We start from the raw sequence: 15,696 nt of genomic DNA, 5'->3' as shown, positions 1-15,696 counted from the left end.
CACTCAGCCAACTTTTATTGATTAACCAGCAAATATCAAATTGTTATTATCAAGTTAAAAATTATCAAAGACTCACATCTACCCTTAAATCAGCAATAATTTATTTGTATAGCTTTAAGAAACACAGAACAGAAGCAGATAGAGCTTGAAGTTGGTATTCTGTTCCTTTGTACCACTGCTCTTATCCTTGCTGAAGACAAGATGCCTGGCAGGCAGGCACACATGTGGCCCTCTCAACCAACGAAGTACCATGGATACTTACATTCATTCAACCGGCATGAACGTGATAGTATAACCCCACGCCAGCACTGCCAGCATCTTGTCCAGTGACCATAGGTATCAAATACAATTGAAGGGTGCCACTGCTAGCAGTGTGACTGGGAGGACTTAGAAAAACTGTCCAATAGGATTAAACTGGCATGTTGGCTGAATTTATAATGACTATAAAAAAAGGCTTCTGAATGAAAAATAAAGTGTTTCTAAGGAAATAAAGAAGGAAATCACTAGGTTTTTTTCCCCAAAAGTCTTCTTTAAAATCAAACAACGTCTGAAATTTATATCGTAGATAATTTAGAAGTTTTGGCTTGATAATGTTTTTATATATTTCAGTATAACTAACTAAAAACCATATTCCTCTATGATTTATGGCATGATATGGCTCTGCCATTTATTTTGAATCTGCAATTTCAAGTTACTGAACTTCAAGTATGTTTCCCTCTCTGTGAAGTGAATAATACCATCGGTCTCATTGAGTTTTGGGGAAAATTCAGTCTGTACATAAATGGCTAGGGACATAAGAACCATTCATCAATGTTGGTCTCTCCCTAAAACTTATGTAGCATCATTACTTAATACAAAGAGAGCTAGAGAGAAACAAATAACCAGTCTTTACAATAAGCAAAATGATGGAGCTCTCTTCTGTAAAGTGTGAAAATCAGTTTACATTTACATATTAATACCAACTAGATAACGTTCTAGGTAGTTACATACTCATTCATGCGCACATAGATACTTGCCTTACCAAATAGTTTTTTAAATATTCAGGATCCATTTGAGAAAAAAAAATTCCATATACAAAAACAATCAGAGACCATTTCAAAGCCATATTTAGTGAGATAGGAAATCAATCAATCCTCAGATCATTTGGACTTAGTGTTAGAGAAGCCTTCTTCAAAAAGTTCCATCTTGAAATCAAACACAGAACCAAATAAAAAAACGTAATATATAGGGTCATCTGAGAAGCTAAAAAGGCAGCATCAATGGGCACAAAACCCTAGAAAGGGCACATGAGAGAGAAGATAAAGATATGTGGACTTCATCCTGTAGTGAACAGGGAGCCCATATGCCTAAAAATACAATAAAAGTGGTATTTGAGAAAAATTAATCTGACAACATCCATAAAAGTCAAAGTAAACCAAAGTAACCAGAACCCAATTTGGTAACAAGTGAAGTCCAGCCAGAGTAGGCAAACTTTTTTGTAAATATTTCAGGCTGTGAAGTCTATATGGTCTCTGTCACAAGTATTTAACCCTGCTATTAGAGCATGATGAAAACAGCTAAGTGACGGAATATGGCTATGTTCTAATAAAACTTTATTTACAAAAGCAGGCAGCAGACTGGATTTGGCTACAGCTTATGGACTTGTGGTCTACACTGAGGCAGCAGGGGGGAAACAACACAACATAGTTATCTTCTTTATGTGAGATGCTAACAAAGATAACATCAAAACTGGGAGCCTGACATGAGGATAATAGTGGTGTACTGATAGAAATTGACAAGTCTGAGAAAAAAAGGTTCATTTAAAGACATAAGGAGTTAGTGGTTGTCAGGAGCTGGGTAGGAAGTGACTACCAATGGGTACAAAATATCTTTTTGGTGTGATGAGAATATCTGGAATTGGATGGTGATAGTTGTACAATTCTGAGAACATACTAAAAACCACTGAATTTTATAGTATGTGAATTAAATCTCATTTTTTTTTAAGTGAGGGAAAAACATGGTAAATCTGAAGTGAGGGCAGAAGACCCAAACTGAGGTTTGTCCCATTACCAGTTAGATATGATGCTAGAGTGTACTTGTAAAAAATAAGGGCAAAAGATGATAGTTTAGAGACAAGAAGCTAATACAGATGCTCACCAAAGGGTAATACAAAAGTATGCCTTAGGGAACAAGAAGAGGAAACTAGATAGAGAAGGGATGGTAAGACAGCATTATATAAAAACATACACTGTTGGAAAGAAAGGTATTTCTAATATCAACATGAAAAGTATGCAATAAAGAAAATATAACTTTCATCAATCCTTACCATGTTAAAAAGATAGCTTCCAAAGTAAAATTAGGGAACCAATACCTAGTTCTAATAAATATATATTACTAACACACAGCAGAGTTAAGCAAGTAACACACAATCCCAGTTTTCTCCATCATGAGCCCGTGAAATGACCTTTAATCTCAAAAATCTCAAAAGCAGATGCTTTTGGAATAGGTTTTGAGCAAAAATCTACAATTATCTTTAAACAGTAAAAAATGCATGCCTGTAATTCTACAAATAGAATGAAGTCTCAAAATTAATCCTGTTTACAGCGTTGCCAACGTGTGCCTTGTTTTCCAGACATCTCACCTGAATGGGTGGCCTTCATCTGATTTCTGGATAGCTTGGATCACACCCTTATATATCCTAAAGCTGATAGTCACAGAGAGCAGGGCCAAGACAATGTAGGCCGTTACACTCACAATGCTGAATACTGTCAATGAAAGCAGCAGGAACAAGCTGGCACCAAACACTACTCCAGTCTTCTTAATGTCTCTCCAGTAGAGGAGGTCAACAACTAAAAATTAAAAAAGAAGAAATCTGAAATTAGAACATTATTTTATCCATTTGGATTTGGCACACTTATATTTGCTCCACCTATAAAAATAAAAAGGTCTCTAAAGTACAATCAAAACCTAAATTGTTAAAGAAAAATGAACTTTGTAAGCTGCATTTTAAACCCATCTAAGTTGTAAATTAGAATCATACCTACATCGATTTCTATTTACCATCAATTTTTCTCATGCAAATCTATTTCCCTCGTGTCCAAATCAGTCTGGCTAGACAAGATTGTTCCATTCTCAAGCCCAGTACAGCAGACTTCTAATCCAAAACAAGCGTTCTTAAAAACCATCTTGAAGGCTTTCAAACTTTGTTCAATGCAGGATATAAATACAACTAATTGAAAAAAACCTTAACACACACTCACTAAAATAATAGATACTTCAGTGATGTAAAAATGTATTTATCTGCAGAAAAACCACTAACTCAAAAAATATTAAGAAATTAAAACTACGAAAAACTACACATAGGTGCTCTACAGTTCTTCTTTTAAGAAATCTCTCTTTGAGGGGCACCTGGGTGGCTCCGTTGGTTAAGTGTCCGACTTCAGTTCAGGTCATGTTCCTGTGGTTTGTGAGTTCGAGCCCTATGTCACAGCTCTGAGGTGTCAGCACAGCTACTTGGGAGCCTACTTGGGATTCTCTGTGTCTCCCTCTATCTCTCTGGCCCTCCCCTGCTTATTCTATGTCTCTCTCTCTCTCTCTCTCTCTCTCTCTCAACAATAAACATTAAAAAAAAAAAATCTGTCTTTGGGAAACATAATAAAATTGTAACCTAACCTGGCTATCATTAAAGCAAAAATTTCCTATAAAACACTAAAGACAAAGGGAAACAGCTTTTGGATTACCTGAAAAGCTACTTCTCTGTGAGTGTAGATAAATATAATGCCATAAAAATTTAGGTGTAAAGAAAAAGAGAAAAACTAAATGTGCTACACTGTTATATAATGTTTATTAATAGTAAGGAGTCAGACAAAGCCAAACTTAGGAAGTTTGCTCTTGGCCTATGGTCAGAGAGCCACTGGGGATCAAATAAGCATAGGCCCACATTCTTAAGGTCAGGTTATGTACAACCCACAGAGAATTCTGCAGTGTGCCCAAGAGCTCTTGAATTCACAGGCAAAACATAATTTGTCTATGGATTGTGAACAGGGGGAGGGGTGATATTCTTACAGTAAAATAAATATGGATATATTCTTGAGTAGAATTTTTTTTTTAATTTTTTAACATTTATTTATTTTTGAGAGACAGAAAGAGGCAAAGCATGAATAGGGGAGGGGCAGAGAGAAAGGGAGACATAGAATCTGAAGCAGGCTCCAGGCTCTGAGCTGCCAGCACAGAGCCCAACGTGGAGCTCAAACTCACAGACCGTGAGATCATGACCTGAGCCAAAGTCGGAGGCTTAACCGACTGAGCCACCCAGGTGCCCCTTCTTGAGTATAATATTAAATATCCATTAGTTAGTTAGTTAGTTAGTTAGTTGTTAGTTTTTAAGTGTATTCATTTATTTTAAGGGGAGGGGCAGAGAGAGAACCACAGGCAGGCCCCCTGCTATCAGCATAGAGCCCTAGGCAGGACTCAAACTCACAAACTGTGAGATCATAACATGAGCTGAAATCAAGAGTTGGACACTTAACTGACTGAACCTCCCAGGAGCCCCTTAAATATCCGTTAATGTTTAATGTAAAGAAGGTAACAAAGAAAAACCACATTTCCAGGAGCTGCTTTGGTCTTGAGGCTCTCTAAAGTATGTAACTGTCCTTTACTGTTAGCAGTACTTCTGTGGGGAAAATTATGCATGTGAAATGTGAAATGTAAAATGTTAAGGTCATCTTGAAGCCCTGAATTCCTGTTAGTATATATATACCATGAGTACTGATGAACAGATTTTAAATGCCCATCACAGTCTCTGACACACAGTGGGAGCTCAACATTCATTATGGTTGGGAAGCATTTATTCTACTCTGCTAACCATGATTTGATTCAAATGCTATTAATTTAATATTCTATATATGATTTACAGCTTTGTTTTCAGACTTTGATTTCATTTATTCATTTTCCCCATCTCAAGTTCATTCCAACCCTGCCTAAAACATCTGCATCAGTTTTGTTCTATTCAACTTGTTTCTACTATTGTACCAATACATTAGCACAACTGAGAAATAACCAGAACTTGAAGCAGTGTACCTATGCTATCAAAATGATGTCATGAATAATATCATACTGAATAAAGAGATAGCAAGTGATGCTAGGAGTTTTATGACATTCAGCAAACATTTATTGAGCTGATACTGTTCAAGAAATTCAACCTAGTAGAATGAAATAAAAACCTAAAAATGGGGATGTGGACTTTTCTTTAACGCCCTGTCTAACTCTACAACACTACAATTCTAGGAAGATCAGACATATAAAACAATGACAAAAATAATAAAATAACTATTGCACCACCATGAGAATTCATCAGTAAAATTAAAAAAAAAAAAAAAACTGGAGGAAACTTTAAAAGACTGTGAAAAAGAAACTGAGCTGGGTCCTAAAGAATGGGGAGATATAGAACATATAAACATGCAGGCCTCACTGCAAGTCTCTGCTAGGAATGGTTCTCATAATTAATGCAGTTTTTTAAAACAGGGTACAGTGAAAGAGTAGAGGAAGCAAATGATAAAGACTGCCCTTGGTAATGTAATTCTTTCCTGTGAGGCTCCCCTGTGCCCCAAGCCAAGCAATTAGACTCTAGTGTTGTTATCACCTACACTCCGTACATTAGCTATATGACCTCAGGCAAGTCACTAAAATCCCTCTGTACCTCGTTTCTCCATCTATAGAATGTATATACAAATAGGAATGATCTTATTGAGATATTGTGAGAATTAGGTGAGAAAATGAACTAACAAAATTTTTCATTAATAAGATAACAAATATAATGGACATAATATAGTGCACAGCATATAATAAATTCTTAGTAAATGTAGGGCTGTTAGCTGCTGTTATTATTATGAACACCATCACAGTCACTATTACCAATCTTATCCAGGTGTTAAATATGAACAAAAAGAAAAGAAAATTTCAACCTTATGGTTAACTTGTAAGTTAATGAACTGTATTGCTGTTATAAACATGTTACTTTATAACCCACATGGAAAAGGATTTTCAAACTTATCTAAGATTTCACTATTACTGAACAAATAAAAAGCATCCTAGAAGAATCAACAAGTAAAGTACTTTATTTTTCTACTAAAGCACTCAAATTTTTAGATGAACAAATGCTGCTTTATAAAAATGTAGGATTCTCAATGTGCTCCAACATTTATTAACCTTCAAAATCACCATTGGTGATAAGCTAAAATAAATGCAGATATCTTCACTATTCCTTACCATCATTAGAAACTATTCAGTAAGACCTGATTTTATTAAAAGGAATGATTTCAGATTTGAGATGTACAATATCAATGACTAACCAAATTACCTAATGTAAGAGTTACTGTCTGAACAGTTTCAATGACTAGATAAGAATGATTTCTAATTGGTCTATAATTTCTATATAGATATGGCGGAAGAAACTGCCCGTGGCTGGGATTCAAGAGAACCACAATCTAGTACTGGCTCTGCAACCGTACAACTTTGGATGAGACTTCAAGTTCTCTGGAGCTCAGTTTTATCATTAGTAAACAGGGCATTAGATAAAAGATTTTTCTTTTCCCTTCAGAAACTAATACACAGTACAAAGATATACATCAGTCCCAAATTCAAATTCCCAATCAGTGGGTCTGAATTAATGAGATTTTATTCATGTATTATCTGTGCCAAATATAAATTTTAAAATATCTTGTTTTTTAGATCTAGATTTTCAGGAGGGGCTTAAATATGTTTATTCATACCAGTCTTTTAAAATGAATCTTAACAAAAACACTTTGCTTTTATAAGTGTCAAACAACATTAAAACTTTAGGAAAACAATAAATTCATATTTCTACAATTTTTCAAGCAATTATAAACCGTATCATTAAGGTCACAGTATGAGAAAGGCTAAAAAAAGAAAAAAAAAAAAAAAAAGAATGGAAAGCTACAAACCTTTTAAGGCTGACAGACTGAAAGATGTTTCAGAAATCTCTTCCAAGTTGCTGGTCTACATTCTCCACACCTCCCTTTATTTCCAGAGTCAGTATGTACCAGGCACTTACATTGTGCTAAATACTATCTATAGACTATATAACATTATCTCTTTCAATTCTTAAAACCCTAAAAGGCAGGCTTTCAGACAAGAAAGTGAGAGCCAAGCTCTTATATATGACTGGACGGATATCACTTAATTAGTAAATGGTAAGAACACCGATTTCAACACAAACTTCCTATTGATAAAACTCATATGCCCCATGTATAATGCCAAGATGAGCGTTCAGCACATTAATGTCCTTCAAAATGTCATGCATTTGCACACATAATGAATAAGCAGTGTTGGCAAATAATCACATGTGAGATGAATAACAAAGGCCAGGAAAGTCTAGGTAAGACTAACAAGAGATGTTGTTAATCAATGAGACAAAAATTTTAATGTGAATACTTAACCAACAGTTAAATCCAAAAGGGAGGAAAGAGCTCTATTCCAACATACCTGAAGGTACCTTCCCATAGTAGAAAACTATAATTAATCAAGTTGTGAAAACAGCTCTTAAAAGCCATGTGAATCTAATTAAGTAAAATTAGAAAATGCATCAATGCAAAAGAACATTATGTAGTCCTTAAGTACAGTTATGCAGAACTATATCACCAAAGAAACATGTCCATATTGATAAGTAGAAACAAAATGCTAAAAAAGACTCATCAAGTAAAATTTTAAAAACTTAGGGTAACCATGAAGTCTGAATGGGTATCTAGCAAACACAGTTTTTACCCCCGGGTCTAGACTTGCTGCTTTATTCCTTTCTATACCATTTGAAATTGTCTCCCTTCAATGGCAAACATGAATTACTATTATACTTAAAACTTTAGCAGTATGTAGCTAAGTTGTTAACATGGGGCTTTGGGTTGAACCAAGTCAATTTCCCCCAAAGTTCATCATCTTGAAATATTCATGTATAAGGTGTAGTAGTATTCAGTGATTACAGCCTAAAATAAATTTAACTGCATGAAGGTACAGTAAACCCTAACCTATTAGTTTCCTTCTGCCTATCATGATTCCTAGAAATAAGGTCTTTTCAAAAACTGGAAGAGCTTTGAAAATCACACATGCAAGCCTCCACATATTACATGAACATATGCAAATAGCTATACAAGAATACTCAAAAGTAGATATTTTGAAAGCTTTGTTGAAATAAGCCCTAGGGATGTGGTGGTGGAGCTGCAGACCCTCAAGGCACTGAGGAGGAAAAAAAGGGAAAAAGAGCCAAGAGAGTCAAAGACAACTAGGTACTGAAAGTCACACGGAAGACAAAAATTAATATAACCTACACTAGGAAGGGCTGAGAGGCAGTCTACACTGTTACCAAAGTCATTGGGCAAAATAAATTTTGTGCAAAGAAATAAATTTTGTGTAAAGAAATTTTAAAGATTGTTAATGAAATTGCAAGGATGAAAAAATATTAGATTATAAAAATATTAGCAAACAGGGCTGCCACCTTAAGTGACATTCTTCAGTATTTCTAGTCTCTTGGATTTCCTTAAATTGGTTTTAATGAAGAAACTTTGGAAGATTAAGTTTATCCAGGATTGTTTATTTTCAATTATAAGGGAGTAGTCACAAAGTTTTAACAAAATTCTGAGAAATATATTCAAATGCTATTGCGTCTAATATTCATCAAAAGACTTACATCCATTAATTAATTTAGACTATAGACCAATATCCCTTATGAATACAGACACAATAACCCTCAGCAAAATACAGCAAACTGGATCCAGCAACAAATAAAAAGCTTTATATACACCATGGCCAAGTGGTATTTATCTCAGAAATGTAAAGCTGGTTCAACATATGGAAACCAAGCACTTTAACACACCATATTAATAAACAGAATTAAGGTTAAAAAACTGCATGATCATCACAACAGTCAAAGAAAAAGCATCTGACAAAATCCAACATCCTTTCATTATAAAAACACTCAACAAACTAGGAATCGAAGGAACATCCTCAGGCTGATAAAGAATATCTACAAAAACCCTACAACTTACATCATACTTACTAATGAAAGACTGAAAGCTTTCCCCCTAAGACCAGGAACAAGACAAAGACACTCATTCTTTCCATTAGTCAACACTGTCCTGGAGGTATGAGGTAGAGCAATCAGCCCCCCACCCCCAAGAAAAAAATAAAAGACATCCTGATTATAAAGGAGAAATTAAACAGGAGAAATTAAACTTTCTATTTTTATGTATACAGATAACATGATCTTGTATACATAAAATCGTAAGGAATCCACAGAACAGCTACTAGAATAAACAAGTCCAGAAAGGTTGCCGAATGTAAGATTAGTATCAAAAAAAATCAAGCATACGTCTATAAAAGCAATGAACAACCTAAAAAAGAATTAAGAAAATAATTCCAGGGGCACTTGGATGGCTCAGTCAGTTAACCATCTGACTCTTGATTTTGGCTGAGGTCATGATCTCACAGTTTGTGAGACTGAGCCGTGAGTCAGGCTCTGCGCTGACAGCATGGAGGCTACTTTATTAACTCTCTCCCTCTCTCTCTCTCTCTGCCCCCTGCCTCTTTCTCAAAATAAATAAATAAGCATTAAAAAAAAAAAAAAGAATTCCATTTACACTAACATCAAAAAGAATAAAATACTTAGGAACAAAATGAAAAATGAAAAAAAAACCCAAGACTTAGAAACTTAAAACTACAAATATTGTTGAAAGAAATTAAAGATTTAAGTAAATGGAAAAGACATGCTATGTTTATGGATTAGAAGGATTATTAAAATGGTAATACTCCTCAAACTGAACTACTACATACAGTGCAATCTCTATCAACACCCTAAATGCCTTTAGCAGAAATTGGTAGACATCATATGGAAAAATGCAAGGTATCCAGAATCGCCAAAACAATCTTGAAAAAGGACCGCAAAGTTGAAGAACTCATACTTGCTTTTTCCAAAACTTCCTACAAAGCTAAAGTAATCAAGTCAGTGTGGTAGGAGCACAAGGGTGAAGGACAGATCAATAGAATAAAATTAAGAGTCCAGAAATAAACTCTTAGTATTCATGGTCAGTTGAATGACAAGGGTATCAAGACAATTCAGTGGAGAGGAGACTTTTCAAGAAATGGTGCCAGGACAACTGGATAACCAACTGCCAAAAAAACCCCCCAAAAAACCACTATTTCAAGAGTAAGAAGACGGCCCACTGAATGGGAGAAAATATTCACATACTGAACATCTGATAAGGGGCTTGTGTTCATAGTATATAAAAAACTCTTAAACAATAAAAGACAAATAAGGCAATTAAAAATGGGCAAAGGATTTGAATAGACATTTCTCCAAAGAATGTATACAAATGGCCAATAAAGCAATAAGAATATGCTCATTACAAAACAACATCATTAGTTATTAGAGAAATGTAAACCAAAACCATAATCAGATACCACTTCAGACCCACCAGGATGGCTAATATTAAAAAGATGGACAGTAACAAGTGTTGACAAGAAGGTCCCAAAGACTGGGACCCTCTTAAATTGCTGATGGAAATGTAAAATTCAGCCATTATGAAAAAGGTTGGCAATTCCTCAAACAGTTAGAGTTACCATACTACCCAGCAATTCTACTCCTAGAAATTTCCACCCAGAAGACTAGAAAACATGTGTCCATACAAGAACTTATGTTCATAGTAGCATTATTCGTAACCAAAAAGGAGGAAACAACCCAAATGCTGAAAAACTGATGAGTGGATAAACAAAATATGGTAGATCCATACAATGGAGTATTACTGGTCCATAAAAAGGAATGAAGCACTGATATATGCTACAACATGGATGAACCTTGAAAATATCATGCTAAGTGAAAGAAGCCAAACACAAAAGGTCACACATTATGTTTCTCTTTATATGTAATGTCTATATGTAATATAGACTAGGTGATGCTATAGAGACAGAAAGTAGTGGTCGTCAGGGGCTGGGAGAAGTAGATGGGGGAGTGACTCTAATGGGGTTTTGGGGGGTATGGATAAAAATATCGTGGAATTAAGATAATGATGATGATTACACAATTTTGTGAATATACTAAATATCAATGAATTTTATACCTAAAAGAATTTAGAAGTAAATTTAAAAAATTCTTGTTTTAACATCTGTTTCTCTATTAGGTTGTAAACCCCACAAGACAGCATGTTGCCTTTATTTACTATATCCCCAGAGCTCAGCACAAAGCCTCAATCAACTAAACTTTCAACAGATATTGCTGATTGATTAGAATGAATGCATACTTTATGCCAGTTTAAAACAAACTGGCGTAAATTAACTTATTCAATTTTTGGGGGGGGCTCTGGATTTCACATTTGTTTTATTTAAACTACTTTCAGATATCTATACTTATTAAGTAACAAATAGCATTGCTGTCTGGTAACTTATAAAACAGCAAATACTGTTTTACAGGCTTGTCTCTTCTTACTAGACCCTGAAGGATTGATGAATACCTCTCATCTTTAAATTCCCATTACCTGCTTCATTAATATTTGCTGCATTGTCTGAATACAGGCCAGATTATTCTTAGGAACAGAAACATTTAAAGACTATACTATTTTCAAATTAAAATAAAGGACATCTTTAAATAAGAACTCTAAGTTCACTATAATGCTGATTTGGGGTTCTTCTGTACTTATTAGTTCTGCTTATGAATAAAGAGTTTAATGGTCTCTTTATTCTTGAGATACCAAAATTAAGACAAAGGGCTTGTGCAAGAAAAACTTAATCTTTCATGGATTCTGAGGTCTCCTTCTACACTGCAAAATAAAATGTTAATCATGCAAGGTAACCTACTGTAGCCTTAACTTTACTCTTTTATAAAATATTCATGAGGGGCGCCTGGGTGGCTCAGTTGGTTGGGCGTCCGACTTTGGCTCAGGTCTCATGATCTCATGGTCCTGAGTTCAAGCCCCGTATCGGGCTCTGTGTTGACAGCTCAGAGCCTGGAGCTGCTTCGGATTCTGTGTCTCCCTCTCTCTCTGCCCCTCCCCTGCTCATGCTGTCTCAAAAATAAATAAAAATATTTTTAAAAAATTAAATATTCATGAAATATCCTTTTAAAGATCTGAGATTAATTTAACAGTGCCTTTCCTCTTATAACTGTGGGAAATGCTTATGGATTGCTGTACCAAAATAATGCTGATACATTCTGGTTGTTTAGGAAAAAAGTGATTTACTCCCTGCAGTGCCTACCCACTTTTATTTTCAAAATAAAAATGTGAAAACTTTTTAGTGTTTTGTGCAGTGGGCAGAGCAGCAGCATCTTTATCAAACTAATATTTTTATTTAAAAACAACTCTCTACACTACAATCTTTTCTTCAAAATAAAAACCTCTGGCCCAATCTAGAGTAAGAAGAGTTGCTTGCCTACACTGGGTAATCATAAAGTGTCATCTGTCAGAGCTAAAAATAGTGCTACCGTCCATGCCTTACATGCAAAAGTCATCCAATTACATTTTGCCTCAAATCAAATTCTTACTAGCTCTTCCTTGAATAGCCTGAAGCCAGGTTTCAATTTTAGAATCTTTTGTCTAGGGGGGAAAAGCTGAACTATTTGGTCCTAAAAATACTGTTAGGTACAGGGAATGGCTGGGCAGGACAATGCCTCTTCCTAAGCAAAAGCAAATATTAAGTTTTCTTTAATAAAGTCAGGCAGTTAAATAAGAAACTAATAAACATATATTAAAGTTATAATAAAAATTGTTATTCTTCACAACCATAAGCTTTATATAAATCATTATGTATTTATTAGGAACCACAACTTTAAATCAATTTCTTCCCAATTGCCAGGAAAAGCTGACTCAAACTCAGAGTTGATCATTTAGCCCTATGTAATAAGCTTTTACCACCACCAAGTGAGCACTCACCAAGCTAATAAATGACAGGTGGAGGTCCAGAAAAAGATCTGTGCAGAGCGGGAACTTAACTCTTTGAACAAAGACAGTTAAGATGGGCTTGCGTCCTATTTCTTCCTTCGATTTACCATCAGTATGACCTAGACTAGATCACTTAACCTAGTTTCCCCATGTATAAAATTAGAAAACAGACATCAAACTAAGTAGTTAGTTGAAGCCGAAAAGAGATTTCACAGATGAACTAACTAGTTCATTAGCCAACAGTGGGGCAAAATGATCCAACATAAAGCCTCTTTTACAATAAAGTGTTGAATATCTCATGTAATTTATTGAATACTGTACTGAAAGTGAAAAACAGACTGCTTGTGTAAGTTGCTTGATGAACTAATTAGTATCTTATGAGACAAAGTCAAGCTGGGCAATCAAATATTACATGCAATGCTTATTAACTAAGCCCAGATTTTTTAAAGGGTGATTCAACTTTCTCTGAAAGCACTGCTAATTTAGTTTCAGTAAGCAGTTCAGATTGATGGATCCCTACTATTGCTACCAAGTATCTCAACCAAATAGTTGGCAAAAATACTAGCATCTCTCTTGGCCATCTCCTCTTCCTATAACTAGAGTTTCTGAGAAGATCTCACACAATTTCAGGTCCTTGTCTCTTTTATCATTAAATCTTTCCTGCTTTACTTCCAACAACATTACAGTATACTGACCAATTTCAACCACCACACACCTGCAGAAAAAGCATTTCAAGTAAAATCAGCATAAACTCTATACCTGCTTTTTCTATAATAATTTAGTAATCCCTTATTCTGAGCAAGGAAATGTTCTGAGTAATTTGCATACATTATCACTAATCTCATTCCTCTACTAAGTATTTACACATAAGGCAGGTGAGGCTTAGAGGTATTAAATTATTATGTAAGGTCATAGATTGAAATTCAGCTCTGACCATGAAAGTCTCACTTTTTCCACCATACCACATTTTGTGTTTAAAGGAATGTCAGTACTCGTACAGGCCTCATTTGTAAGTTAAATTCACCAATTAATTAGTTCATGTATCTTTCAATACTTCCTTTAACCCCACATTCTATTTCTAGCTTTATTAAAAGGCAAAAAATACAGCAGAAGATAGATTCTAATTTCCCACTTCCAATTTCTCTAAACCATGATAATTTTCCCTCCACAGGAAAATTTATATAGCTAATTCCATTTTCTCTAAGGTAAAGCTAAATAAGTATCTTCTCTCTGAGCATGTTAAATTTACATAATCCTAACCAATGATTCTCCCTGCCTGCACAAACTTAAACAATTCCCAGTTGTAAAGTATGTAAAAATAAAGACTCTTCCTATAAAACACCGGAGTTCTGGTAACTTTGGTAAGTATGGAGCCATTATTTTAAATTACTAGAATTGATCCAGATGTACACAAATGTAAAGCTAAAATTAGAACAGACATTGGTTCAATGCATAGTTTACTGTAGTTTAAATTTTATTTCTTGTTGGCATCTGAGCATTACAACATTACAAGAAATAAGAACCAAACCTTAGGAGTAGAAAATCACTGCTCAAAATTCTATTTTCTACTAATAAACTAAATGGAAAACACACTATTCCCTAACTCTAGAAACTTGAAAATCTTAACAGACTGGAATGGCAGAGGGCACCCAAAGCAAATTATTAGTACAAGGAAAGAAAATGAACTTCAGTAGTAGGTAAGCCAACGATATTTAAATAGTCCCTGACTGGGGCGCCTGGGTGGCGCAGTCGGTTAAGCGTCCGACTTCAGCCAGGTCACGATCTCGCGGTCTGTGAGTTCGAGCCCCGCGTCAGGCTCTGGGCTGATGGCTCAGAGCCTGGAGCCTGTTTCCGATTCTGTGTCTCCCTCTCTCTCTGCCCCTCCTCCGTTCATGCTCTGTCTCTCTCTGTCCCAAAAATAAATAAACGTTGAAAAAAAAAAAAATTTAAATACTCCCTGACTTAGATGGTTCTACGTTGGATGGTGCGAAAGCAACGCATATTCAGTAGACACCATACTTTGAATTTTGATCTTTTCTTGGGCTAACGATATGTGGTATGATACTCTCAAGTGATGCTGGGCAGCAGCAGTGAGCTGCAACTCCCAGTCAACCATGGGATCACGAGGGTAAGCAACTTACACAAGCAATCTGTTTTTCACTTTCAGTACAGTATTTAATAAATTACATGAGATGTTCAACACTTTATTGTAAAAGAGGCTTTGTGTTGGATCATTTTGCCCTACTGTTGGCTAATGTATATATTCTGAGCATGTTTAAAGTAGGCTAGGCTTTCTGGAAAACACTAGGGAGGTTCCTCAAAAAACTAAATATAGAACTACTCTACAACCCAGCAATTGCACTACTAGGTATTTATCCAAGGGATACAGATGTGCTGTTTCGAAGGGACACATGCACCCCAGTGTTTATAGCATCACTATCGACAACAGCCAAAGTACAGAAAGAGCCCAAATGTCCATCAATGGATGAATGGATAAAGAAGATGTGGTATACACATACAATGGAGTACTACTCAGCAATCAAAAAGAATGAAATCTTGCCATTTGCAACTACATGGATGGAACTGGAGGGTATTATGCTAAGCGAAATTAGAGAAAGACAAATAACATATGTTTTCACTCATATGAGGACTTTAAGATACAAAACAGATGAACATAAGGGAAGAGAAGCAAACATAATATAAAAACAGGGAGGGGGACAAAACATAAAAGACCCTTAAATATAGAGAACAAACAGAGGGTTGCTGGAAGAGTTGTGGG

General features: G+C 35.3%; 1 protein-coding gene across 5 annotated transcripts in view; it reads right to left on the bottom strand.

Annotated features, from left to right (window-relative positions):
- Positions 1-15,696, bottom strand: part of RTN4 (reticulon 4) — a 73,180-nt gene that overhangs the window by 13,266 nt on the left and 44,218 nt on the right. For 4 of the 5 annotated variants that reach the window (XM_040453717.1, XM_040453720.1, XM_040453721.1 and 1 more), the window contains one exon: positions 2,621-2,828. In XM_040453717.1, the coding sequence (XP_040309651.1) occupies positions 2,621-2,828 (208 nt within the window). Of the gene's footprint in view, positions 1-2,593; positions 2,829-15,696 lie in introns of all 5 variants that reach the window. The other variant, XM_040453719.1, reaches the window with a different exon arrangement.

This window comes from Herpailurus yagouaroundi, unplaced genomic scaffold (genome assembly GCF_014898765.1).
Source record: "Herpailurus yagouaroundi ecotype Mexico unplaced genomic scaffold, PumYag 210, whole genome shotgun sequence".
Classification (NCBI taxonomy): domain Eukaryota; kingdom Metazoa; phylum Chordata; class Mammalia; order Carnivora; family Felidae; genus Herpailurus; species Herpailurus yagouaroundi.
The sequence above is the reverse complement of the archived record's forward strand: the minus strand, read 5'-3'. Positions and strand labels throughout refer to the sequence as shown.